The sequence below is a fragment of the Kryptolebias marmoratus genome, linkage group LG11 (genome assembly GCF_001649575.2).
Source record: "Kryptolebias marmoratus isolate JLee-2015 linkage group LG11, ASM164957v2, whole genome shotgun sequence".
NCBI lineage: Eukaryota > Metazoa > Chordata > Actinopteri > Cyprinodontiformes > Rivulidae > Kryptolebias > Kryptolebias marmoratus.
This window is the reverse complement of record NC_051440.1, coordinates 15090959-15117592: the sequence shown is the minus strand read 5'-3', so window position 1 is coordinate 15117592 and position 26634 is coordinate 15090959. Positions and strand designations below refer to the sequence as shown.

Sequence of the window (26634 nt, the reverse complement as noted above, 5' to 3'; positions counted from 1 at the left end):
TTCTGCTCAGACGTCACGAAGGAGAAGACGTGTGGGCGGGGCTAACACACACACAGACACGCGCACGCACGCACACACATAAATCACCCTTGGTTTTACATGTAATATGTCAAATTATTCATATAGAAAAACCAATTACCTTTTCGCAGTGAATTATACAGTTATGACTCATACTTTAATGAACAATAAAAAAAATAAAGACACGTCATTAGCGTTAATTTCTTATGATTTTTTTCCCTAGTAATACATTCATCACAATCCATTAAAACAGCTAAAATATGAACCTACAGCCGCTAACATTTAACTTTAAAACGAGAATAAAATACAGAAAAAGCATCATTATCTGACGGGCCGTGGGGGCAGCAGCTTGAGCCACCTCTTCCAGCTCCTCTGGGAGGATTCCAAGAGACACACAGTTTCTCCAGCGTGTCCTGGGTCCTCCCCTGGGTTCTCTTCCCAGTCAGACATACCCGGAACACCTCCCTATAGGGAGACGGCCCGGGGGCGTCCTTACTACCGCAACTGGCTCCACTCAATGTGGAGGAGCAGCGGCTCTACTCCGAATCCCTCCCGAACTTCTCACCGTATCTCTAAGGGAGCGCTCAGCTACCCTGCGAAGAAAACTAACTTCAGCCGCCTGTATCAGAGATCTCATTCTTTCAGACATGACCCAAAGTTCATGACTGTAGACCGGCCGGTAAACAGAGAGTTCTGCCTTGCTGATCAGCTCCATCTTCACCACAACAGACAGTACTACAGAAGCGTCACCGATCTGTCTGTCGATCTTACTCTCCATTCTTCCTCCACTTGTGAACAAGACCCCGAGATCCTCCACTTGACACCAGCAGAACCACATCATCTGCAAATAGCAGAGACAGAATCCCGAGGCCGCTGAACTGGACGCCTTCAGCGGTCGGGCTGCACCGAGAAATTCTGTCCATGAAAGTCATGAACAGAATCAGTGACATCAGAAAAAAACAACATACATCAAAGCAGGCCTGCTGTTCCTCAGATGCACATTAGCTCAACTTGGTCAACAAGAGTATGATCGGTCCCGTTTAAAGCTCTCTTTTGCTTTTTCCACGTAAAAATCAAAGATTACTGAGAAATTACAACTTAATTTTCTTGGCTTTGAAGTTGTTTTCACCAAAAGACTACACTGAGTGCGCTCAGCTTTTTGAGGAAAATGAGAAGTGATGGAGACTTCATCTGTCACAAACTAGAAGGCCAGAGCTAATTTTATAGTGGTCACAGCAGCGGACAGCTCTTTAAAAGCCATTTTCTTGTAAATGTATGAGTTTTTATGTTATAACTGCACATAGACCAGTAAAGTGGACACTAGTGCATCATGCAAAACTCTGCCATCTAGTAAAAAAAATCTCAAAATGTATGCTGTCCACCTGAGTGGACATGTGGAAAAGTTCTTGAAGACATAAAAAAAAAATTCCCACCCTTTATTGTATGCCCCAAGAAAATAAAAAATCACTTTATGAAAAAAAAAATCCTGGCTAAATTTATCATAATTCATACATGAGAGGGTTAAAATGTTATCCTGGGGGCCAAATAAAATGTTAACAAGTGCCAGATCTGGCCCGCGGGCCTTGAGTTTGACACGTGTGACGTAGCCTAAATACCACAGGAAAAAAAAAAAAAAAAAAAATCAATCTAAAAAAGTTACTTTCCATTTTTGTTTTGGTCACTTTCAGGCTGTTTTGACCTGCCGTTTCCGGTCTGCTGTTTGATGCGTTCAGGGCCTGCGTTGGGTAAAGGTCCAAATTAGTCTCCTCCAACCGGATTTAGGTAAATATGCTTTGTGTTTTCTCTCTGCACACACTCCTACACACACGAGGAAGTAGATACGAATGGAGATGTGTGTTCTAAAAACAGACTGTACTGACAGCATTTAGGTTGCTTATTTCCTTTTTTTTTTGCATTTTACATTAGTTTCAGCAAAATGAGCTAAACATGTTTCTACTTACTGAAAGCAGAAATCTACTTAGAAGGCTACTTAAGCTAATTCTGTTTTTCAACAGCAGATCTGCGTCTTATTTGCTTGTTTAGAGGAGTCATTATTTGGTGAATAAAGTTCCCCACAGCAGTTTATAATGACCGTAGCTGTAACCCAGAGCCAAACACTTTAAATTTGATTTGTTTTTATTTTTCTGTCAAATGAGACAAAGAAATGCAGCTAGCAATGACATTTTGAGAGTTGTAGCCAAGTAGTTCAATGATGTGGCTAGAGGGGTTGATTATTCATTTGTTTTTGTGAAATATTTGATGTTATCTCTTACATATTAATGTTTGAAAATGAGTGGTTAATGCCAAACGAGTTTTAACTTCACCATAAAGCATCAGCGAGTGTATGAATATGCACCACTTTTACAGTCTGACTGGGGGAAAAATGGATAAAACTCGGTCTGACACATGGAGTCAATACACTGTCAAATATAAAAAAAAACTCATCATTTAAAACAAGTTTTCTCTGACTGAGTTAGGAAATCTGAATATTGTTTTAGAGCGTAAGAGGAATTCAATACCAAAACTGGAATCTGGATTACTTTAATCTGCTGCTTTCACTGTGGAACAAACAACAGCTTTAATACTAGTGAAGCAGTATTTGTACCACATGGAGGATGTGGACGCCTGAGTGTTATTGGTCAACCAACCTATCAGGAACGTCCGTTTATAAAAGATGTGAGATATTAATATCTTGTGATTTGCAAATTTATAAACTAGTGAAAAAGAAACCCAACATATAAAGGAAATAAATTATTCTGAATTCTAAGCAGCACAATTGAGTTTCAAACAATATATATATCAATATATAATTTAAAAGCTGCAGGGAAATCTCAGCAGCGTTGGAGATAAATAAAAACCAGATGAGAGCGACTTGATTTAAGAGCTCAAAAAACAAAATGCACAATGTGTCGTTCAAATTTAAAAGCTATCGTTCAGTCCTTTTGAAGTGGGGTTCTGTGGGAAGGCTATGAACAATCAACGTCTCACCTGCTCTCTGAACGATCTCCTCTTGAAGAAATAAAGTCCTCAGTTGACAACCTAACAGCTAGTCCAAGCAGGACCAAGACCAAAGTGGATTACTACCATCTTAAAGCAACTCAAATCGTAAAACTTCGAAATAAACGCTATTTTATAAACCTTTATATGTCACAGTCACTTTCTAATTACATGATTATTCCGGCACACATACAATGCACCGAAAGCGCTACAGTTTATAAAGCAGTATTTGTCTATGAAACTCAAAAGAATGAAGTTGTTTAATGTTGACAATAATCCACTATGGTTCTTGGCTTGTCAGTCCAGTTAGAATTAAACCTTATTTCTCCAAACTGAGGTAACTCAAAAAGCTATCAGCTGCAGGTAAGATATTAACTGCTCATAAAGTTTCCTCAGAACCCCGGTTCAAAAGATCCAAACTACTGGTTTAAAGATACTGTCAGTTCTTGCTACAGTAAAGGTTTTTGTTCGTTTAATCACAGCAGCGTCAAGCTGCGATCTGGACGTTTAACGGCAACAACGTGGCATCCTGATGAAGTACAGATGTACAAATGACCAACAAAACATCACAACAAAAGGCCTCATGAATTAAAGGCCTAACTTCCTTGGTTCAAATGTTGAATATGAAGAGTCATATTCTTACATGGTCACATTTCTGCTTTATTTACACCTGACTGAACGAGTCCGCTGTGCAGGGAGACTTTTTGCCTTTAGACTATGACATACTTTTCTTTTAGGAGATAAACGTAACAGGTAAATTAGTGAATAAATAGGGTTCATCTTTGTTGTAATCCGAGTTGTTGGAGTGAAAAATAACATGCATTGTTCAGAATACTGATTAAATACACATGCTTTTTTAATGTCCAGAACATATGCAATCTGGACAACTTAAAAACTTTCAATTCCTTATAGTTTTTATAGACAAATTCTAAATATACTAGAAATTTTGAAATGCAATCGGCATTGTTGGGTTTTCTCTTCAGCTGTAGCTGTAGCTTTATAAATCATGTGACACTTCTTAAAAAGAGAAAATAAATACCTCCCAGCGTGACTCCAAGTAAACTAACTTAAAACGTCCATCTCCAGTGATCCTAGAGGCGGATGTTGCAATATTGCACACATGGAAACAGCGTTATCCGGCAGGACAGTGAAGTCATTAAGAAGCTTACAGACGTTCTGCCAGATTAGGTTTTTTCCCCCCCTTCTAATCCTGTAGATTACCACTGCACAACCCTGCTGGCTGCGAGGGCTTCGCTGTGCTGCACAGGTTCCTCACATTGATCATTTTTTGTTGCCGCCACGTCGCTGAGTGAAGCTGACAAAAAAAAAAAAAATGGATAGAGGCTGTTAGGAGAAGGCGTCAAAGTGCAACAGAACTGTGGATTTTGCACAGCTGCAGGCGGGACAAAGTTTCACAAATCAAAGACGAAGATACACTTTAGGGATGCGTTCCGTGTCGGATTCACTGAAGCACGACGTGGATTGTTGGAAATGTGACTTCATGGAGATATTTTTCTGTTCAAACAAAGTGCAGGTGTGAGGCAGAGTGACTTACTTGCATCTCAGTGGATCAGCTGAGCAAAGAGGATCATCTGGGTTTGGGACCAAGGCAGATGGTGTCCAAGGCTCTTTGTGGAGTAATGGAGACGGAGCCGCGTTGCACGGAGGACCTCGTGGAACCTGAGGTAAGAGAGACCATATCCGAACTTTCTGGTGGCGACCCTCTGAACGAGCTGCTGTGTGAGAAGCCCCGCGGGAAAGAGAAGGCTGACGCGGACGTTTGCGCAGAGAAAAGTAAAAGCTCGCCTCGTTCTGAGCCGTGGAGCGGGAAGACAGAATGCAAGGAGCGAAGGAAAGTGAAGGAAACAAACAGCTGGAAGATGGTGCGATTTCAAGACCCCTCGACAGAAGACGATGTGCTGGAGTGGGACAGCTTGGCGGAGATCCTCTTTCCAGATTATGCTGTAGAGGAGTGGACGTCTACCTCCTTTGAGGAGCTGTTTGCAGCAGAAGATTGGGGGAACATCACAGGTGAGGAAACAACTAGTATCAGCATCTTTCCTGTACAGACCTTAGAACTGATGCCAGTAGGTAACCCTAAAAAATAACATTAATCTTAATTATTATTTAGTTAGTATATATATATATATATATAAAAAAGACCAAAAATGTGATGGAAATAATGCCTCTGTGATTGCTTTAGTGCACGTATATATCCACAGCTAACTCCTTCGTCCTTTCCTTTTCCTCCCCCCCTGATGCAGAGGACCGGTTATTGAGGAAAAAAGTGCTCAAACCTGGCAACCCACAAGTCCCAGGACCATCTTGGGGTCAGGAGGTCACTGTGAGGATGCAGGGCGTTCTTGAGGACCGCACCGTGGTGGAGAAGGACTGCAACCTAGTCTTTGTCATCGGAGAGAGAGATGTCATTCAGGTGATACTTTCTAACGGGATCTTTGGCGTAATCGAGTGCTTTTTCTGGTTTACGTATCAGCTCACACACCGTGACAAACAGAAATAGGTCGACACGCCCATGTCAGTGGCTTTGTGAGGCTGTAAATATTAAACGTTAGCGGCAGCGAGCTCGCAGTGCTAATGTGAGGGTGCAGGTACGCTCGCCTGCTACACTTTTCCAGTCATCATGAAACTGGCTGTGGGCATCATCATAGCCAAAATGAAATCTTTGCCAATAAAATTGTACCTTGTTTTCTTGACAAGTAACAATTCTTGACAGTAATATAGCGTTGGGTTAAAGTTGTAGACCAAAAAACTAAAAAAAAAAGTGTTGCACAGTTTGTGAATTTTATTAAATGGCCAATGTTTTGAGCCTCAGACCTTTTTCAAGATCAATGTTCAATAATTCTGAGCTTAAAAAAGGCCTTATGGGTCAAAACATTAGACATTAAAGTTCACGTAAGGCCACAAAGTGTAGTTGCGATGCTCCTTTTTGTAAACAATGGAATAAGCTGCAGATGAAACCTGCCCAGTAAGTGTTTCCAAGAAGTGTGTTTCTTGACACTGTAGGCTCTGGAGGAGTGTGTCATGTCCATGCAGAAGGGTGAGATCGCATTACTGCTGGCAGATTCCCAGTATGCCTACGAACTTCTGGGAAGGTAAGGACTTTCCGGTCACTTTTCCATCGTGTAATCGTGCGAATGAGTGAAAACGCACTGAAGCAAAAACATGACACGAGCAGTTATCTTTTCTTTGATACTGAGAACATCTAAATCTCATCTTTGGCCTCTTGAACCTGTTGCTGTGGGGGCAGCCTGAGTATCCAGGGGTAGCAGGATTAATGGACCATAAACAGGAGCAGATGGCTTCCTCCTGACACCATTCAGACAGCCTATCAGTGGTGTGTTTGTGACCTTCTAACCTATGGGAGAGCACTGCTCATATTACAGCCAATGGCTTGGGTTTATAACCTTTGCACCATTAAAGAGCCAGTATAAACACAGAGGAGATTGGTGCTTTGCTGCTGAAAACCTGTTGTTTACTGTTGAACTGTTTGCTCTCAATCACCGTGAAAGGATAAATAGCAGAATATTTGAGCTAAATAAGTTGTGTGCATTGACAAAATTTAACCATTAAACTTGTTAACGTGATTTATTTTGTTTTATTTGGTTGGGAATGTGAGCAACATTAGTTAATAAAGGCAACAATAAACAGTCTATCTGTAATGCAAACAGCAAAATTACTGTTTTATCAACTTTGCCATTCGATCTTTGTAAGGGTTAATGGTTTCAAACTAAAGCCATGTGTGCAACATGTCAGCTGGGGCACAAAATATGTTGATGAAACCCTAAAATGAAGCATTTTGCCACGTGTAGATTACACAGTCCTACTTATAGAGAAGCTGCATAAAATCACGTTTGTGCATCCAGGCTCGTCATGTGGAGGTTAACACCTGAAAGAGGTGCAAAAAGCAAAGCAGTTCCCAGTCCACCTCTTGTTTAAAACCAAGAGTAAAACACAGGAGATTATTGACAGCAAAAACACATTCAGATGTGCTGAACATTTTGTGCTGAGAGCATGTTTTTGGCTTTAGTTTGAAGCGCTGTTTCTGCCTGTTCTAAATGCTACACAGCAGGTTCTGTTTGTATTTTGGAGCTCGGTGAAGAACACGGGGTGTGTAAGGTGAGGACGATTACTCTCTGAGTTGTTGTCTACAGTCTTGCTCGGAGTTGTGTGTGGAGAGGGAGGCGGCAGGAGGCTGGTTAATGATTGTTTTGATGCCACTGATTAGGGTTGTGTGCTGCCGAGTCAAACTTATTTGAACAGCAAGGTGGAAAATCAGAGCTCCACGCCAGCTCCTCTGCACTTTGTTATTCTAAATCTGATTTTCACCAGTTTTTTTTTTTTTGGCAAAAATATATGCACAGTCTCACAGACTTAGGCTAAGTCCTGTTGTAGAAAATAAAATCTAAATGTCACTGTTTAAATCAGGCCTTGGAAATGTGCCGTTCGGCTAACCGTTGATAATGTCCTTAAATGGCGCAGGATGCCGCGGTGCGTAAGCAAAAACTGCCCAACAAGATCCCATCAGATGCCCTGATTAAAGCATTTTTGATCACGTGCGTTGCAAAAAATGACAAGCAGCAACAGATGTCATGTTTGAACATAGATTATGAAGCTCAACATGTCTGTTGTGCAAAAATGACTGAGAGACCAGGAGGGAAAATCTCATTAGCCCCTCTCTGTTCTCTAGCAGATGCACTGATTGTCAACCCTCTGCTGCAAACACTGCTGTCGAGAGCCCTTCAGAGTGCAGAAAGCTGCTCAGACAGTGTGATTGAACATGGCACTGTGGAGTGGTGTGTATGTCTGAGAGTGGGGTCTTACGCTGGCACTGTCTGATGAGATCAGAGCCACAGCTCCGTGAAAAAAGGTGAACACAAGGATGTTGACGCGCTCAGAGAAGCCGGGAGCTCTTAGCGGATTGTTTGCACCAAATGCTCTGGACTGAGTTGAACCAAATGTAAGGAGCGTCAATAATTACTCCAGGCGGAAGTGAAAACTTTCAGGCGTGACGAAAGACTCCATCGTGATGCTCGTATCTTAAGAAAGGAGGAATACGTGAAATCTGTGGGGAACAGAGCTGATGTGTTCAGTCAGGGACACGCCACGTCCCTGCAGTCAGCTGGCTTTTATCAGCGAGGGATGGAGGCTAACGCTTGTTGAAGTCTGAACAGGCACCACATTAACACTTTGGACACATTCAGAGACCCGACTGCCTGATCGACCTGTGACGGGTTGATCAAAATTAAATTCCCCCCAGAAAACAAGACATAGATAAAACGTTTTATAAAATTTATAAAAAAAGGCATGCATATGTTTCCTCTATTTGTGAACATCTACAGTATTGATTATCTCCTGGGCCCTAAAGGCAAAGGCAGACAACAGTGTTTCTGCCTTTGTCTGTGTGTCTCATATCTCACGGACCACTGGACAGATTTTTATGAAACTCAAAGCAATCACTGTATGCACATCTACAACTGATTAAATATTGGAGCCAGCTCAAATCGAGATGTTTGCCACAACCAGCTGACCTTATAAAGCACAAATATGGCTCTAAATCACTGCATTCAGATCTAAGTACTTTATCACTTTGATTACAAAGGTTATCGTTATGATGTAAAATCTCAGATCAGCTGCCATAAAATCATTGGAGTTTGTCAGAGGGGCTATGTTCCCATACTTACATGATGGGATGTTATTAAGACTATTGATTTAGATTTTTTTAAACACGACAGAGGTAAATATAGGCTTCTGTAAAACATATTGTTTTGAATACCAGTAAAAATCAGTTGTATGAGTGTTTTTCCTTAGTGTAGCCCTTTTTGTTCGTCTTCAGTGTTCCTAACTGTTCTGCTTTAGTTGCCGGTGCAGCAAAGCACCCACAATCTAATAACCAGCAGTGACTCTGAACTACAGCAGTCAAGTAGATGGGCCTTTATTGTATAAAAAGCCAGTAATGAAACAGTGGAAACACTGGCGACTCACCAGATGGTTTTCAGTCAGTTTCTAAAGAAAGAAAAACAAACGGGTCCTGCTTCAGGAGGTGTGTGTGTGTGTGTGTGTGTGAGGTGAATCTCCCTCTGACCTGGGGGAGGTGGACTCGATGCCTGCCAGAGTCTCGATCACCACAGGCTCACAGATCTGGCTTCACAGCAGCAGGGTGGAGTGAGTGGAGAAAAGCTTTACTTTATGGGAAAGTTCTGTCTGTACGATTGTGTTGGTTCTCAGACATCCAGGTCCAGATGTTTGAACAGAAGGGGACGGGACCTCCTTTCTCGGTTCTTTTACTGTAACATTGCAGGGCTCTTCGAGTCAGGAGCCATGCAGTCTGTGTCACATTTTAACACGTATTGTTTACCCAGAACTAATAGATTATCGTGTGAAACGGCTTCTCAAGAAAGCGCTTTTTGTTGACTTTCTTAAAAGAGGTTGTGAGCCCAGCCCCACGGCCCCGTCCAACAGGGAGGGCAGCTGAAAAATATGACATTTCTGAGAGGAGAAAAACACGCACGCTCATAGAGCAAAAAGCAAAGTTATCTAATCGTCCAGCAGAGAACAGATGCATCAGGTGCTTCTCTGCTCGAGGACAACACCCTTTCACAGAAATAAAGAAGAAAGAAGGAGCACAGTTTCATTTACAGCTGGTGTGTAAATAAAACTGTGTGCTCATCAAAGCCAAGGTGAACAAAGATGTGTGGAAGGCAATTACAGTCGGCCTGGAAGAGGAAATGCCACTGACTCATCAGCTGGTTGGGATTCCTGCCGAATTATGAGTTCAAGAGCAGATCTAACCAGAATAAAATTCTCAGAGCTATTAATAACTTTGGAGTAACCTTAGTGCAAAGAAGAATAGAGAAAGAATGCTTGTCACTTTTGGATGATGTGAAATATGTCAATAACATGTTACACAACAGGCCTTACCGTGTCTCTTCTCCTCTGCTTCAGAAAACAGATAAGCTGCTTTCACAAAACCTGTTTACAGAGGGATCGCTGAGCTTCTGCAGCGCATAGCTTTCACGTGAGAGGTGCAAAGATGGAATGGGGAGGGATCTGTTGTTGTCCATTTGAGTCTTGAGTGAAAGAAGTTACAACCTTCAACAGATGTGTAGAAGAGAGAACGAGTGGGATGCCACCGTTGGACCCTCCTGATATCACGACTAAGGCGAAGCTTAATCCCCAAAGGTGGTTAGACTTTGTAGTTTTTTTTCTTGTTAGTCCATAGGAACGGCAGGACATGCCTCACCAGACACAGAAACTTCAGCCTTCCGCATCACGCCTCTGATTTCAAAACTCAGGCATGCTGTTTGAAAGCGCACACTGTTTGGTGAAGTTTACATAAGTGAGGAAAAACGATTGTGGTGTTGCTACCAGATCGGTTTGGACTGCTATATGTGCTCAGCGTCACTTGGAGATCATGCCTCATACTATGATTGGCAGTATTTATTTTTATTTAACCTTTATTTAACCCGGATGTCCCCTGAGATTAACATCTCTTTTTAAGAAGGCACAACATTACAAAATAACAAGCTAAAAATTTAAATTAACGTCAAAATATGTGAACAAATTCAAACAAAACAGAATCAATATAATGCAAGTCCCATGTCCAGCTTATGAATAGCACAGTTCAGGTAAAGAGGACGATACTTTGGAGACAGACGCATTAAGCTTTAGCAATTATTCCATGACCGAGGAGCAAAATAAGAAGACACTGTTCTACCAAAAAATCCCAGGAACTTTAAAATGGAGCCAACCTGAGGACTGCTACTCATAACAGGTCTATGAAAGTAACAAAAGTTTATAGACAGGAGGGGAGTTTACCCAGTAAAGCTTTGTACGCTGTTGTCTCTCTATAGTCTGAAAGAAGGCCAAGAAACCAGATTAAAAAGAATACAATGATATATACTGTACAATTAATATGTTATGAAACACAAAGAAATATGATATACAGAAACAATAAGGTGTGAAGGAAACAGTATGCATATAAATACTGACACCATAATCAAGAACATTTAAAAATGTAGCCTGAACAGGTTTTTCTTCCTGCCTGATGAAATGAAACAGGCCCTATTGTGATTTAAAAAAAAAGCCTAATCTTTTTGAAATAAATACTCAAAAGGCACTTTAAAAGAAATATGTTTATTCAGCCAATTATTCAAATATTTGTAGGCTCATACTCTTTTGATAAAGTCTCCCCTGAGGATAGAAGTGCCGATATTGTTTGAGTTCTAGGGGTTCTGGATGAATTAGTTTATATATATATATATTAAGCACCAACTTTAAGCAGCACAATGTTGTCCACAGCTGCTGAAAGGCAGTTTGAAGGCCCTCAATAGTTTGACTCAAAGTAGAGCCAGCTGAATAAAGTATGGTATCATCTGCATAAAGGCACACTTTAACTGTAGACATGTTCATCAATAAAATAGAGAATAAAACACGGCCAATAACCGAGCCTTGGAGGACTCCTTTTAAAGTTGTCAGAAAACTGGATTTATATCCATCTGTAAAAACACAGCATTCTATCTGAAAGGCAGCTTTTAAACCACCCTATAATCCCGTCATTCAGCCCAATATCTTTGAGTCTGTTTAACAGCAGCTCCTGATTAACAGAGTCAAATGCCTTTTGTGTCATTTTCACTCAAATGAGCAAAATCTGACTTTTTTATTGCATCATGTTTTTGTCCAGAAATAATATTAGAAAAGGTAAAATGGGGTTTCTGCCCTATTTAAATGTTTTTGTTGTGCTCCTCTCATCTTATCGCCCCGTGTGGCACGAAGCAGCCAAGAACGAGCAGTTCTGCTTTCCATTGCAACAGGCTCGAACCAGTAAGCAGGTAGAATGACTCACTCGCCACACAGTCGCACTGGCTTCTGTCAATTTTATCACTTTTTCATGCACACAGGCTCCCTCCCCTTTCTCCACATGCGTAAGCAGGCTGTCCACTCACAATAGATGGAGGTCCTGTGTGTGTGTGTGTGTGTGTGTGTGCTGATCGCAGTCTGACTCACTCTGGGTCAAATGAATAACGTGACCTTTGAGATGCTTCTTCTGTGGAAAACACAACGAGAAAACCAATTCAGTTTTTCTCTCTGTTGGTACTTCCTCTTTAGAATAAAAAAAGAACACTATGTGGGCAAACAACCCGACGTTTGAAGCGTAAACTTTGTTTTACTGTTTATTCAGCAGCGTGTCATTAAAACCAGCAGCTGAACTTTTAACTGCGCTGTCACGTGACCTAAACAAGTTCGACTGTAGACATTTCTTTTTCTTTTTCCCAGCAGTCTGACGAGTAAACCACACCCAGACCTCATAATCCGAACAGGTCAACAAGCAGTGACAGCTGTAGCACGCGGCAGATAAGATCAGGCCGAGCGCTCAATAAAGGCGAGCTCCTCTGTTTGCAACAACTGTGCAGTTTTTGGACAGGTTGGAGTTTAGCTGAAAGCAAACAGGAATTAAATTTGGGCAGACTCTTTGATTGGATTCTGTTTCTGTGCTGCAGCTGTATTTCGCCGCTCAGATGGCTGTTTGAACTGTGCATGTCCTTCGCCTAATCTTCCCCTGGTTGTTTACCTTTTTTTTTCCCTCCACGGCTCGCAGCAGCAGGCTTATCTCTCACATCGGCGGCGTTGCCTGTAACACAGCACTGCCCACAGTTAAAGCTACTTCTGCTTTCTGTGCTCCGGGGATATTTAGTGGAAAAGTAAATCCGTCCGTTTATTGAATTTCGGCTGGATAGTAAATTCACTTTAAAGAAGATCGCACTAAGTGGGGGGAAGTTGAGTTTGTTTTAGGTGAAGTGGGCAGAGCTTCTTTTTTTTTTTAAATGGTGGTTTTAATTTTTCCATTTAAATGGATTCTTTCTGAGAATCCTCAGAGTTTCAGAAACTCAGCTCCCTCTGCAAAGATTACTTTTCATAGGCAGAGGGATGCTTTGCAGATATGCTGTTCCATTCACACGCAAACTAACTCATCAGGATCCATGGCCAAGTAGGCTGCCACATAAATATTGTACACAAAGCTCTATAATTAGTGGTAAACGTACTCTTCTACATCAGTAAAGTACAGCTCTTTCTGTTCAAGTGGCTTTTTTTGTATTAAAAAGAAATCCATGTAAACAAATCATATCTCACAATATGTGCAGGATTCCAGCCCAAGAAGAAATATCATGCAAGAACTAAGCAGTTAACACCACAGCTGTGCTTTTTTTGTTTTGTTTTTTTTTAACCTCTGAATATACCAACACTGGTCTAAAAATAAGCCAAAACACAAACAGCCACGGTTTTATGGAAAACAGGAACCCATCCCATCACTTAGAGTAAGCTGCATTTTCACCACAGGAGCCTTTTTTTTTCAGGAGCTTGTGTGCTTCGGTGGGTTCTTTCCTTTGACCCCCTTTTATTTCCACTGCAAGAAAAGAAAACAAGGAGCTAAACTTAGTTCCTGGATGAGACTTTCAAAAAAGGCTACAACAAGCAGGTAGTTAGCTCCTTGAAGTGAGCGATCAGGGTGAGACTTGCAGTGCTGCATCCTTATAGCCGAGCATGCTCAACCGTCTGTTACAACGTAATCATATTTAACAGCCTCAGAATTTGTTTATTGTTTAAGTTTTTTGCTGTGCCGCAGGTGTGACTGTAACTGTTTGGGAACACTACATTCAGACCAAGCAGAGCTTACTGTGTGAGTCACCAGTTGACATAAAAGCTATAAAATCAGTGCAATAAAATCCCTGATTGTTTCACCGAGGTTATGTTCCTGGACATGAATACACCCAGAATCTTATTGTAGTTTGTGTAGCATTTGAAGCAGAAGCATAGGTCTTCCAGGGAGCATTGACCAGAACAATAAAGCAGTCAGTAAGAGCATTAAAACATGTTTTTATGATTTCAGAACTGGGGTTCTGTGGAAAGGCTATAAACAAATAATATCTTACCTGTTCCAGGTAGCTCTTTGAACGACCTCAGTTTGGAGAAATTCTGACTGGATCGTTGAGCAAACGGCCAGGACAAAAGTGGATTGTTAAAACAGCTTAAACCAAGTGAACAGCATTTTATAAATCTTTACTTTGCCATCAGTTTTGCATTATATTGTTAAAGAGCCCCAGGCTGCACTGGCAGCGCTACAGCTAGCTGCTAAGGTTGCAGCCACATAATTCAATGTAAATAACAGCCTGCTGCAAACGTAATGGGCTATAAAAACCTATAACAAAGCATCCCTGTGATACTTTATGAAAGGTTTGAGGTTTAGGTTGTCTGAACTGGCTGAAATCTGCTCTTGAGCAGGCCTCAGTCTGACTGGCTGTTTGCTAAACTCCAAAATGAGAGTTTTTTTTTATCCGATTCTCCATTCTGACCACTGCAGGTAAGTTAGTGACTGCTGATAGCAACTCCACAGAACCCCAACCTGTCCCTCTAAGGCAGGGGTCTCCAATCCTGGTCCTGGAGGGCCACTATCGTGCATATTTTCCTTGTTTCTCTGCTCCAACACACCTGATTCAGTGGTTAAATCACCTCTTCATGTTCTGCAGAAGCCTGTTAATCACCCATTGATTCAAATCAGGTGTGTTGGAGCAGCGAAACAAGGAAAACATGCAGGATAGTGGCCCTCAGGACCAGGATTGGAGACCACTGCTCTAAGGTAACTTCTCATTAGTTAAATGCTGGTACTCTGCTTCTGTTTTTGTTGTCATTTTAAAATATGGTCGTTTTCAAGGAAAAACAAAAATATTAGAGGCAAGTTTCATGCTAGCTGGATTCTGTAGAAAAAGAAGTGCTCATATCTTAATTTTAATTTCTTAATAAAATGTTACAGTATGTATGACAGCTAAGTAAGTGGACAGACATCTTACCAGCAGTAATGCTTACTGTCTTTTTGAATGTTGTTTTTTAATCAGGCTTCCCTAATCCTCATCATGGTGGGGTGCAGATGCTGATTCTCAAAATGTACAACACTCAAGATCTTCAGTTTTAAATTATTTCTATGAAAAGTCTGGTCTGCTGTCCCACTCTCCCCGCCGGTATCAAACTCTCCCAGGCTGGCGCTGAAAAGTGCGGAGTCATGCTTGACTGAAAACACCACTCGTCCACACTGTGCAACCAGCTGGGCTTTGTTGTGCAACCACAGCGTTGCAGCAGAGTCTGTTCGTGGCACAGGGGTTGGGACACGGAGGCAGAGGGCAAGTTCATGCGTACCTGCGCTTTGTCTGTCCGTGACAGCCGCAGTTTTTCAAATCAGCTGTGGTTAACAGCTCTCAGATCCACCGAGGCTGACTGAGAGATTAGGACGGAAACATCACGGCTGGTTTCATGTTCTTCCCAGCTCCGAGCAGCTGCTGACTTTCCTTTTCATACGCCAGCGAGGACAACACTGAACGCCTCTGCCTCATTATCCCGCTCTGAACAATTATTGCGTCTCTTGTCTTTCTTTAACGACCAGCTTTTCAGGCCATTCCGAACGGCTGTAAACACTTTCCCCTTCAGATGTGGTCAGACGACATCCCCCACACAGAACTGGTTCAAGCTTGTTCTTTCTGGCCTCCACTCTGCAAAATTACCCCAAATGTATTTGTATTCGTAGCTGCTTTCGGATTGTTTTGTTTTCTTCTTTTGCTCAAACACAGCCTCCGTTTCTGGATTCTTTGACCCCCAGGACCACCCAGTTCCAGCTCCTCGTGCGTGGCTTATAAACGTCATATTTTATTATCGCCCGCCGCTGAAGGCGACGGAGAGCGCTGATGTTTTTGCTCATGTCTGTGCGTGTTCCATTAGCAGTACTGTTAGCAAAATATCTCGTGAGTCACAAAACCGATTTTAGTGAAACGCTCCGAAAGTAACCATTGCCTGTACGTCTACAACTAATCCAAGATGGCCACCACAGCCATCTGATCTAAGAAAACACACAAATGGCTATAACTCAGTCAATTTTAAGGATGTTGAGCTAAAACCTGGTGTGGTAGTAGCTGAGTATCCTCCCAAACACGTACTTTAAATGCAACACATTGCACAACATCTTTGCCTAAAACTTCAGCATCAACTCTCTGAGTCAACCCTGTTTGTCTGTTAGCAAAATATCTCATGAACCACTGGACAGATGTCAATGAAACTCCAAGAAAGTAATCATTGACTCTCCATCTATAATTGACTAACTTTTTGAGTCAACCCAATTCAAGATGGCCACCACAGCTAATCCATTTTAGCCAACACAAAAGCTATACCTCAATGGATTTTACAGATATTGATCTAAAATTTGGTGTGGTAGTAGCTGACAGTCGTTCACGACACATACGCCATGCTCAGTGAAGATGTCGCAATATTTCTTGAGATTTCGCTTAACGTTATTTTTGAGTGTTGACCAAAATGGCTGCAACACTTTTCTCAACTTAAGATGATCTTAATCTATGGCCATAAAGGTAGCGGGTGATATGCATTCTTTCAAGGAGTGCTAGGCCTTTAACATTACTTTTACTACACATTTTTCCAACGACACCAAAAAAAAAAATATATTTACCTGCAACATAATCCGAGGCAGATCATCTTGTGAAAACTGATAGGGTTGCCAGGCAACTCATAAACCCGCTTTATTCATTTTGCTCATTTGTAACCACAGCAGAATGGAAGCAGATGGCTTTGTAGAGGGGCAAGCTGTTTCTGACAGTGACGCACTGAACACACACACACACACATGCAGCCCCCCAACACACACACACACACACAGAGTACAGGTCTGAGCCACCAGGTTAATATGCTGAATATATCCTGCTTTTAGAGCAGGATAGATTCATAGTAGTGGATCTGAGGAAATAAGTTTGTGTGTTTGTTGTGTTTAGAGTGCTGCGGCGCTGCGAAAGGGATGTGAGGTGGCGAGAAAGAGGTCTGTGCCGAGTGACAAGTGGCAACTGGGAGTGTGTGAGCGTGAGCGTGACTCATCGCACTGAGACGTCAGCGCTCCGTCATCAGACGTCTGCAGCGGCGTGCTGCATGCAAACTCGCGCTCGCACACATGCACAGATGCTCCAAATGCTCCTTTCCGAGTTATAACGACCGGCAGACTCCCGCTGACGTCCTCGGCGCAAGATCAAAATCGGGCATGCGATGTTTTAAGCCTCGAGGGATTCGCAAAATCAGAAGATCTCATCTCGAATGAGAGAACCCCAGTGGTTTGACAGCTGGGATGAGTTGCACTGTGGGTGAAGGACAAAACAGGGGATTTCATGCACTTAAACAAATGAGTTTGCCTGTATAACCGGAGTAAAAACACAATGAAAATCTATTTAAATGTGCTTTGTGTGTTTGCTTGCCAAGCTCCTGGAGGCTGACCTTTGCCATTTTCATTGATTTGGGTTAAGTAAAGTCAAGCCTGTCCCCTTAAGACATGTAGCGTTACTAACAGCCCTCATACCTCTGCACAGAGACTGAAGAGGTGGCTGCTCCTGTCTGACAACCTGACTAATAAGCCAGGGGCTCGCTGCTGCTATTGACTCTCTCAAAGAGAGGCAGAGCCGGCTGCTGCTGAAAGGAAGCCGGATCTTTATTGGTTAGATTACGCACACTTATTAAAGGGCCTCATATTTCCTTTAGATCTCAGTGTGACGACGGGAGGGCGACTGAATCATCACAGTGACGTTTCAGGCGGATGCACACGCACCCAGCAGCGGCAACATGGACACACAATGTTATGTGTAGCCGAACAGGTTCACGTGGGCAACAACTTAAAGTTTCAGCTCATTCAATGAACAGGCAGCGAGGCCGATAACCGGTGTCCGTTTGCTCTGCATCTAATTTGCAAAATGATATCCCAGTGATGGTGACATTTTCCCCGTGGCACTTATCTGGTTTCACCACATGCCTGTGTGTCAGCTCTGGCTTAGAAAGGAAATTAATTTGCGATGACTATCTCTTTATGAAATTTATTCCTCTAACCAGAATGTCATTCGTACAGCGACGAGGAGCCCGCGGTTGCAAACAGTAATGCTAAAGATCCAGCAAGCGTTCAACAACTTTGCTGAGTAATTCACTTCATCTCGGAAGTTAAATTGCTCATCTAAATGGACACTCGTGCAAATCGTTTTATACCGTGAGGGTTTGACTGAAGAAGGCCGACATTTAAGTCAGTTTAACACTAATGAAAACTGATTACTTTCATCTTTCAAGGTGCTGAATTATGGACCTCTTGACTTGGATTTGTTGTACCTTAGAGAGCTCCGAAGTTCAAAAGCGAAATCTGAAATGGTCAAGGATTTAGCATCTGTATTTCGGCGGACATAGCATCTGTGCGAAGATCGAAAGAGAGTGCCATTTCTTCGCATTAACCTCTCGGAGCGTCCACGGTGAAACTAAACCTCAGTCCCTGGGGGCTCCGTGAGAAATTGCACTTGATCACTCTTCACACACCTCAGAGGCGTCTTGCTGCTTCATTTTGATTGATCACGGGTTTTAAAGTCAATCCTAGGATAAGATGTCTGCTGCAGATAACAGTGAGGGTGATTTATTAGATAATGACCTCTGGCTTTTACAGATTGCCCTCTTCTGCTCTTCACACACAGCGAATTCCCCGCAGCATTTCCTGAGGAGCAGCTCGTCTAGTTGCACCCCCACTTTGGAATCCTAACCTGAAAGATTTCCGATTATTGCATAAGGCAGAAACTGAAATTAAAAGGAGAAAAGGTGTTTCTGTTTGCTGCAGAGAGTTGGAGCTCACAGCTGACAGGCTGCATGCTTTATTAACACAGATGACCCAATGGGCAAAAACAAGTGTGCTTCTGCCTCTCGAGTGAAAGAAAAAAAGACTAAGTTAGGTGACTGAAAGGGCTGGAGATGTATTTAACTGTGGTGCCTCCTGTGGCTCTCTTTAGCTGTACTGTAACTCACATTTCATATTTTTTACAGCCTGTTTTACATCCATGTATTGTAATCTGCTTTTTTCAGTTTTTAGCAAAACAAACAGCACATCTTGATAGCGTCTTGTTGTAGCAAGCAAACAAAACTAGCATTCCTTGAAGGAAGGAATGCACACATCCCGCTGCCTTTCATGTCAACGCTTTAAACAAAGATCTAGCATGACCCGTGAGCGTTTTGAGTATGTGTCGGGGATGACTCTCAGCTACCGCCACACCAAATGTTAGCTCAAAATTTGTAAAACTGAAGGATTTGTAGCCATTTTGTGTTTGAGGTTAACTAACTGTGGCGGTCATCTTGTAGCCAATGATTACTTTCTGAAAGTTTAATAAAAAATTTTTCAGTGTCCCATGACATATTTTGCAAACAAACATATCGATGAATGAACGAAAAGCCTCAACCAATTACATGGTTGCCTGCCTTTCATGGTGATGTCATTTTGGCGATGATGCAGCTTGGCTGGAATCAAAAGTTAGGAGCCTTTTTCTCAGCCTTATATAGACCAGTGTTTTTGTACACAGGAAAGTACATAAAGAATGTCAGTACAACTTTATAAGCAGGTGGTAAAACTTTCTCTAGTTTCAAAGCAACCCAGAGGCCTTTTTTTATAGCTCAGTAATTGAGCTGATTTAGATTAACCAGACCTGGCAACACTGAGCGTTCCCCTAGTTCAGTGTGTGGCTCTTTAAGAGAACGCCAACAGCTGACAGCCACCTGTGTTCAGACTGAACTGTTGCACCCAGAGTGACTGGATTACACACACAGGAGTAGCTCACACACTTTTTTGATCATTTCAGATTTTTAGCAGGCTTCGGTTTTGACAGCGATACGACCTGTCAGACCCGTCTGCCCCTCAGATGCTTGGGGACTCTTGCAGTCACTTTCGTAATCTCGCTGCATTTGTTTGTGTTGCTGTAGTTGAGACATTTGGAGTAAGCAGAAGGCTAAATGCCAAGGATTTTATTTTATGTACTTGTTTGTCTTATGGTGTATATTAAGACAAACTTAAAGCGTGCATCAAATAAATGCGTTGATGGAGATGTGGTGAAGGGTCAGCGAGGTGTTTTTCAGGTGAGATGCTCAAAAATCTAGCACACAAAAGCAAACAAGGAAATCAGCTTTTCACTGGAAGAAACCAAACTGGCAGCTGTTCTCTAAAGGATCTGAGAGGAGCTGCTGTGTTTTGGCCTGTGTTGAGCCTCAGAGTTCACTGATCTGTTTTTCAACCAGAACCTCATGCCAACGTCACACAGTGCAGCCTTTGAAATTTTCAGACGTATTGAAGCTGGATTAGAGAATGCGAAAGTATTTGCTCTCTGCGCTCTTGAGATTTTTCAGAAAAGTCAACGGGAACATCTCCAGAAGTCGAGTCGGTGTGGAAATTTGTCTTCCTGGAGCATTTAGTGAACTTGTGTGTGCCGAGAAGAACTTCATAGACCTGAATGCTGCTCCTAACTCACTCAGAAATATTGCTGATTAGTCAAAATGTGTAAAATTTCATCCGCAATCATCAATGCTCCAACAAATTGTGCCTCCTGTCCTCTGTAGTCCACCCAGATGTGCCTGAATGGTATTTCTAGCTTTGAAAATGCAACTTTCACTGTTAAATACACGCGTGAAGAAAGTCCAGACCGAACAGTTTTCAAATTCTCCCAAAAAAATTCAGTTGTTTTTGGGTGAAAACGGCTTCAGATTTACTTTGAGCTCAAGTTGTAAGCCGGCTGCATCCTGTTTATCATTTAGCAGATTGATTTGTGAGTTACAAATTTGTAGATCTGCCGATTATGGGTGATCTACTTGCTGTTTACAGGACACACACAAGCATGCACATACAAACAAAAGGTCAACCTGATAAGAAGGTGAACTGACAGTTTCATGTTTGGGGGGTAATAAGAGGACTGATACCATGCATATATGGATGTAAACACTGTAGGTTTTTAAGGAATGATCTCAACACGTTTATTTACCCACAAGTAGATTGACTGTATGTATAGCACTGATTGCAAACAAAAACAGCTTCATGTTTTCACAGTAGCTTTTTATATGTAAATATTCCCATTTATTGTAGGAACTACTGCAGTCAGTTGCTGTGCATGCTGAACTTTTCCTGCTTAATGAAGTTACAAAACCAAATGTTCCTCTCGAGTACCTCTGAAATGGCCGAACCAGTAAACATGTCTGTAAATCAAACTTTTCCTGTAGTTTGTCCAGAGCTGAGCCGGGGTGCGTTTTAATAGGCCTCAGGAAATGTGCCGAAGGTTACATGAGGACCTTCTGTGGAGCTCAGCGGCCAGGATGTAGGCAGCAGATTTCCTTGAACCCTGCTGGTGGATTTTCAGACGTGCAGCAGCTACAAGGCCTCACACCTTGAGTTCAGTTTGTTCGTCTGGGATCGTAACAAGACGCTGATTTACTTCGAATTAACCAGGAAAGGCAGCAGGCAAAACCTCCCCCCCCCGAAAAACCAAAAACAACAACAACAAACAAACAGCTGTGACGTCTCAGCATCGCCAGGATTATGGCTAAGCTGCTTTGCGTGGCTTTATTGATGCCATGTGTCCATCCAAGAATCATAACAAACCCACGACCGGACGATGGCAGCAGCAAAAGCTGTTTCCACTCCTGTAAAGAAAAACAACCCAATAAGTCCGCTCGGATTTTGTATTATCATACAAGCTGCACGCCGCATTTATTACGGTATATTAGTGTGTTATCTGAGGTTGTAACCATGGAAACCAGGACGAGACACGTGGCTGGCCTTTCCATCATTTATGGAGCGGGTGACGTCAAAGTGACCACTGTTTTTATTCCTCTGAGGGAGTGTTTTCCCTCCCCTCCTTTCATTCAGAGGAGCGAGGGGGTCTGCATAACAGATAACAAGTTGATTCACCCATGCTACCATGCACCTTAATGAGGAAGCCACAACACACGAGCGCAAGTCATCCGTAACGAAGTCATAATTCTCCTGTGGCATAAAGGAAAACCTTATTACACTTTTCAAATGAACACGGAGGAGTGGAAACATTCCTGTTTTAATCTGATCACTTCAAACCATCGCTGACAGAGAGACAGCCTGTCCTCCTACGTGCTGATTAGTGTAGATTAGATGTCTGTGTTGTTTTGTTTGTGCTCCTACAGTTATAGGAAATAGTTATTGATCAGCTAACAGAACATTACTCTGCAGGAGGAACGAGTTAGAGGAAAATACCAGCTGAAACCAACATGACCACAAGTGTGTCCTGCGTGAACAAGCCTCTGCCACAAAGTAACTGGAACGTACGCCGTTCATCTGTTTATCTGGGTTCAACTAACCACTCGAAACCGAGGTCGGTGGCAGATGTCACCAACGCTGTTAAGTCGTCGGGTTTCTGGCTGCGAGCACGTTTGAGGGAGGAAACGCTGGTGCTGGATGGCCCGGCTGTAGGAAACTGTCTCCTGAGCTGGTTATCTCCAACACGAAGGACAAAGCAGAATTGTGAACAACAACTAAAACCTTTTGCTCAAGACAAGAGAAAAGCAACACAGAAAAGACAAACAGAAACATTGCAGATTTGACTTTCCACTGGATAAGCTTTAATGAGACTTTGAGAAAAGTGTGTTTTGGAGTCGACCCAAATCCAGATGGCCACCACCGCTAATTGATCTTAGCCAACAAAAATGGGTATACCTCAGCCAATTTTACAGATACTGAGCTAAATTCTCATGTGGTAGTAGCTGAGAGTGATTCACGACATGTACTCTCAGCACGACATCTGTCACATATGATTACTTGTTTAACAAAATGGCTACACCTCTTTCACGTAAAGATGGTCTTAGTCTAAAACTCAGGCGGTACGGAAGGCAGCGGGCAATGCGTTTTCTTTTGAGGAATGCCAGGAATTTTTATTTAATGTTTTAAAGAGGCTTATTTTCATATTTGGAGGTTTATCAAAAGGCATTTGCAGAAACTGCTGTGAAATGTTTGAGATCGGAGTTTTAAGATGGCAGTGATTCACTGGGTGCTTGGCCTCAGTTGACAGCCACTTCATACACTGACTAATGTAAATATGGCTCATTGAGGACAGTAAATATCTTTAAGGACTGCTTATATATTTCTTTTACAGTTTCTGTTTCAGCATGAAAAACAAAGCCCAGCATTTGCAGACGAATACAAACGTTTTAAATGTTTTTCATGAACCTGTGAGAATCCTCAGAATATGATTCACACCATTATTTAACAACTAAATGTGTTTTCATTTAGACCGATAAGTTTGAAAACTCTGAACTTCAGTTAAAACATTTGAATTTGACTTCTGAGCTGATTTTGATTTTAATTTTGCTCTGCCAACAAAACAACAGCTTGTGACTATCCCACTTTTGTGTGATCAGAGTTTCTTCTGGAGCAGCAGGGAGCAGGAAAGTGGGGCCGGTGGGGGTGGGCTCTGCGGCTCACTTTATGGGCACTCTCTGCGAGCTGTAGTTGCAGGTTCAGGTTTCATTGGGACCATGCGGAGGGATCTCACTGTGTTGACCGGCCTCTGCTTCCTGTTTGCACTAATAAGACCCTGGAGGCTCGTTGGCTGATCTCAGCACAGGAGCTTAGCGGTTGTTGTGCCAATCGGCAGTGACCCGCGTGACACTGTAAACCTCATGGATCTGTCAACAAGATGCACTCTCAGTTTGCACCGAGCAACTTGTTCAGTGCGAATTAATTAAACAAACTCATATCATGTTTGTTTAACACTCCGGATGGCATCTATTATAGCTTAAAGCAAAGTAAAAAAGCATTTGAAGTGCGATTCTGTGGAAAAAATATGAATAATTAATATATTACCTGTTGTAGATACCTCTTTGAACAACCTCAGTTTTTAAAAATAGAGCTTCAATGACCAGATTGATGAGCTAAAGGCTAGTCTGACCCAGACCAGAGTGGATTGTTGTCATCAGAACACTTCCATTTACAAAAAAATTGGTGCAAATTATATGTTTTTAAACCATTTTATCACTATCAATTTGCATTACATAGGTATTAACATAAACATGGTGCATGCAAGTGCAAACTGTGGCGGCAGCAGCTAGCTGTAGCACTTCTGGTGCAGCCTGGGGCACTTCCAGCAGGAATATTATAATATTTCTGCCAAAAAAATCAATTTAACGCAATACTGAGGGCAATAAAAATATTTAAAAAATAGCTTTCAAAGGACCTGCTGTGACACTTTTTAGTTGTTTTAAGATGGTAGCAATCCACTTCGGTCTTGGCCCTGATCAGACTAGCCATTAGCTCATCAATCCAGTCAAACTTAAACCATTTTTCCCCAAACCGAGGCCATTTAAAACATTATCTACATCAGGTAATTGTTCACAACCTTTCAACAGAGCCTCACTTCTAAAGAGTGCTACCCCTTTACATTTTAGTCACATTATTAGTAAGGGTTTTAAATTGATGGTGTTCCTGCATTTGATTTTCTGCTTTTTCATAGTCGCTCCCAAACCTAACCCTCACACCTTTTTGAATCCAGCAGGGACGAGCAGCTTCATGTCAGGCAGAAGTCGGTTTCTTCGAGACACTTCAGAACCATTTGCTGCATAATGCATCATTTGGGATTCAGTGTGTCGATGAGGCACATTTACTGTAGTTTGTGCACTTAGGCAGCAAAATTGATGACTCATCACCCCCTTTCGAACAATGCGCCTCATTCTGAGTGAGTAATGAGCACCAAAGTGGATGATTCCTCTGTGCAAAACGAATCAATACGTCATGAGCGAGAGGTTCGACTGAGCTGTTCGTAAACCAAACATTGTTCACTTCTTGAAAAGCCACGATATTCAGAGCGAAATCACCAGATTTAAAAACCAATGTACATCATAAGGACCTCACATTTAAAGTTAAACAAAAATGAGTAAAGCTGTTTGAATTACTTCTTTTTTTCATTGTTAAGTGTTCACTATGACTCCTTACACTAGATTCTACTTATGCTACACTCATTTTCTTAAAGGGATTGTTCAGATCTGAGGCTCTTTGGAAAGGTTATGAACAGTTAATATCTTACCTGTTGTAGCTACTAGCTTTTTGAGGGATCTCAGTTTGTTGGATAGAGTTTAACTCTGGCCACACTGATGAGCTGACAAGTACTGCAGTTCAAGCAGGGCCAAACCCAAAGTGAACTGCTGCTGTCCTAAAACAGCTCCAGTCTCAAAACCATAATAATGGTTCATTCAAACACTCCTTTATAAACCTTTATACTCCTGTCAGTGTCTAACTGCACAGTTATTACAGCAGAAATGTTAGGATAATCCTGTTGGAAGTGTCCCAACCTTAACTAGAGTTTTACACGAAGCTGTTATTGCAGCTATTTGCAAATAAACTGACTAAAGTGTAAAAAAAATATGTAAAATTACTTGCAGAACCAATTTTTTTTTTAGATCTGAGTTGTTTTAAGATGGCAGCAATCCACTTTGGCCTTGACCACTTGGACTAGCCGTTAGCTCGTCAGTTGTGTCAGATTTAAATCCCAGTTTTTCAAACTGAGGTGATTCAAAAAGCTGCAATGGTTAAGGCTTTATTTGTTAATAACCTTTCAACAGAAACCCACTTTAAAGGATCGGAACTAAAGTGTCCAAACTCTGAATGTGAATGTTCAGTGTTTTACAAGTCTTTCTCCAGAGCAGCGGTGTCCAGTCCTGGTCCTGGAGCGCCACTGTCCTGCATGCTTTAGTCGTTTCTCCGCTTTGACACACCTGCTTTAAATGACTGAGGGATTAACTCGAGGACCTGCTGAAGACCAAACATGCAGGACAGAGGCCCTCCAGGACCAGGACTGGACACCACTGCTCCAGAGGGAGACTTTTTTTTTTTTTTTTTACCTCTAATAAAGACATAAAACTGATTTGCTCCTGAATGCAAATCATCTGTACAAACAAACCACAAGGAAGTGGTAAATAAAAGTATGACCCAGAGCCAACCAAAGGGAGTTTTTTTGGTAACTTCCTAAGAAGCCCTAAACTGTAAACTAGTGTGATAAAAAACAGGTAAGTCAGTCATACTAAAGCAAGAAGTTGCAAAATAAGCCCTTAGAAGCACTGAATCAAGCATAAGGACGCGTTTTAGCTGCATAAATCTGAAGTCTTTGTTCTAATAGCTCTACTGTAAAAGACTGATACCAGTTTTTAAAAAGACGTAACGTTATTAGGTCAAAACTATGAAAGAATATATCAGTGAATATTTCTATTAACCCTCTCAAGGCAGGCGTTGCAACAACATATCTGATTTTTCCTGTTACTAGAACTTAATTTGAGCCTGAGAGGGTTAAAGACATACTGACCAGTTAATGGAAACGGCATTAATCTGGTTCTCTGCTCAGATCACTGAAACAACCATCAGCTTTTAAAATAAGGACGACAGATAGCATCTAGCTGCAGAAGAAAGTAGCAGATAAGAAGAATCAGCTACGATGTCGTGTTGTTCACCCCATTTTTTACACAGCAGCAACATACAAGAACACAAGGAAGCATGTGTGCGCACACTGCTGTGGGAAAGTGCAGCATTGTTGGGTTTTTTTAAACGCTGTTGACCGAGTTTGACGCTGGCTTGACTCTCGCATGAACCCTGCCGATGTGTATTTACAACAGTGACCTTTCTACTGTGTTGCAGCAGCAGCAGCAGCTTCTGTGCTTCATGGTAGTTCTTTTGATAAGACAATTCATAAACACAGAGCTTTGAGTAAATTACTG

General features: G+C 42.0%; 1 protein-coding gene across 4 annotated transcripts in view; it reads left to right on the top strand.

Annotated features, from left to right (window-relative positions):
- Positions 1-26634, top strand: part of fkbp16 (FKBP prolyl isomerase 16) — a 53279-nt gene that overhangs the window by 20267 nt on the left and 6378 nt on the right. For 2 of the 4 annotated variants that reach the window (XM_017406247.3, XM_037978470.1), the window contains 4 exons: positions 1707-1800; positions 4545-5046; positions 5280-5449; positions 6040-6128. In XM_017406247.3, the coding sequence (XP_017261736.1) occupies positions 4629-5046; positions 5280-5449; positions 6040-6128 (677 nt within the window). In that variant the 5' untranslated portion in view covers positions 1707-1800; positions 4545-4628. Of the gene's footprint in view, positions 1-226; positions 1801-4544; positions 5047-5279; positions 5450-6039; positions 6129-26634 lie in introns of those variants that run through there. The other 2 variants (XM_037978472.1, XM_037978471.1) reach the window with 2 other exon arrangements.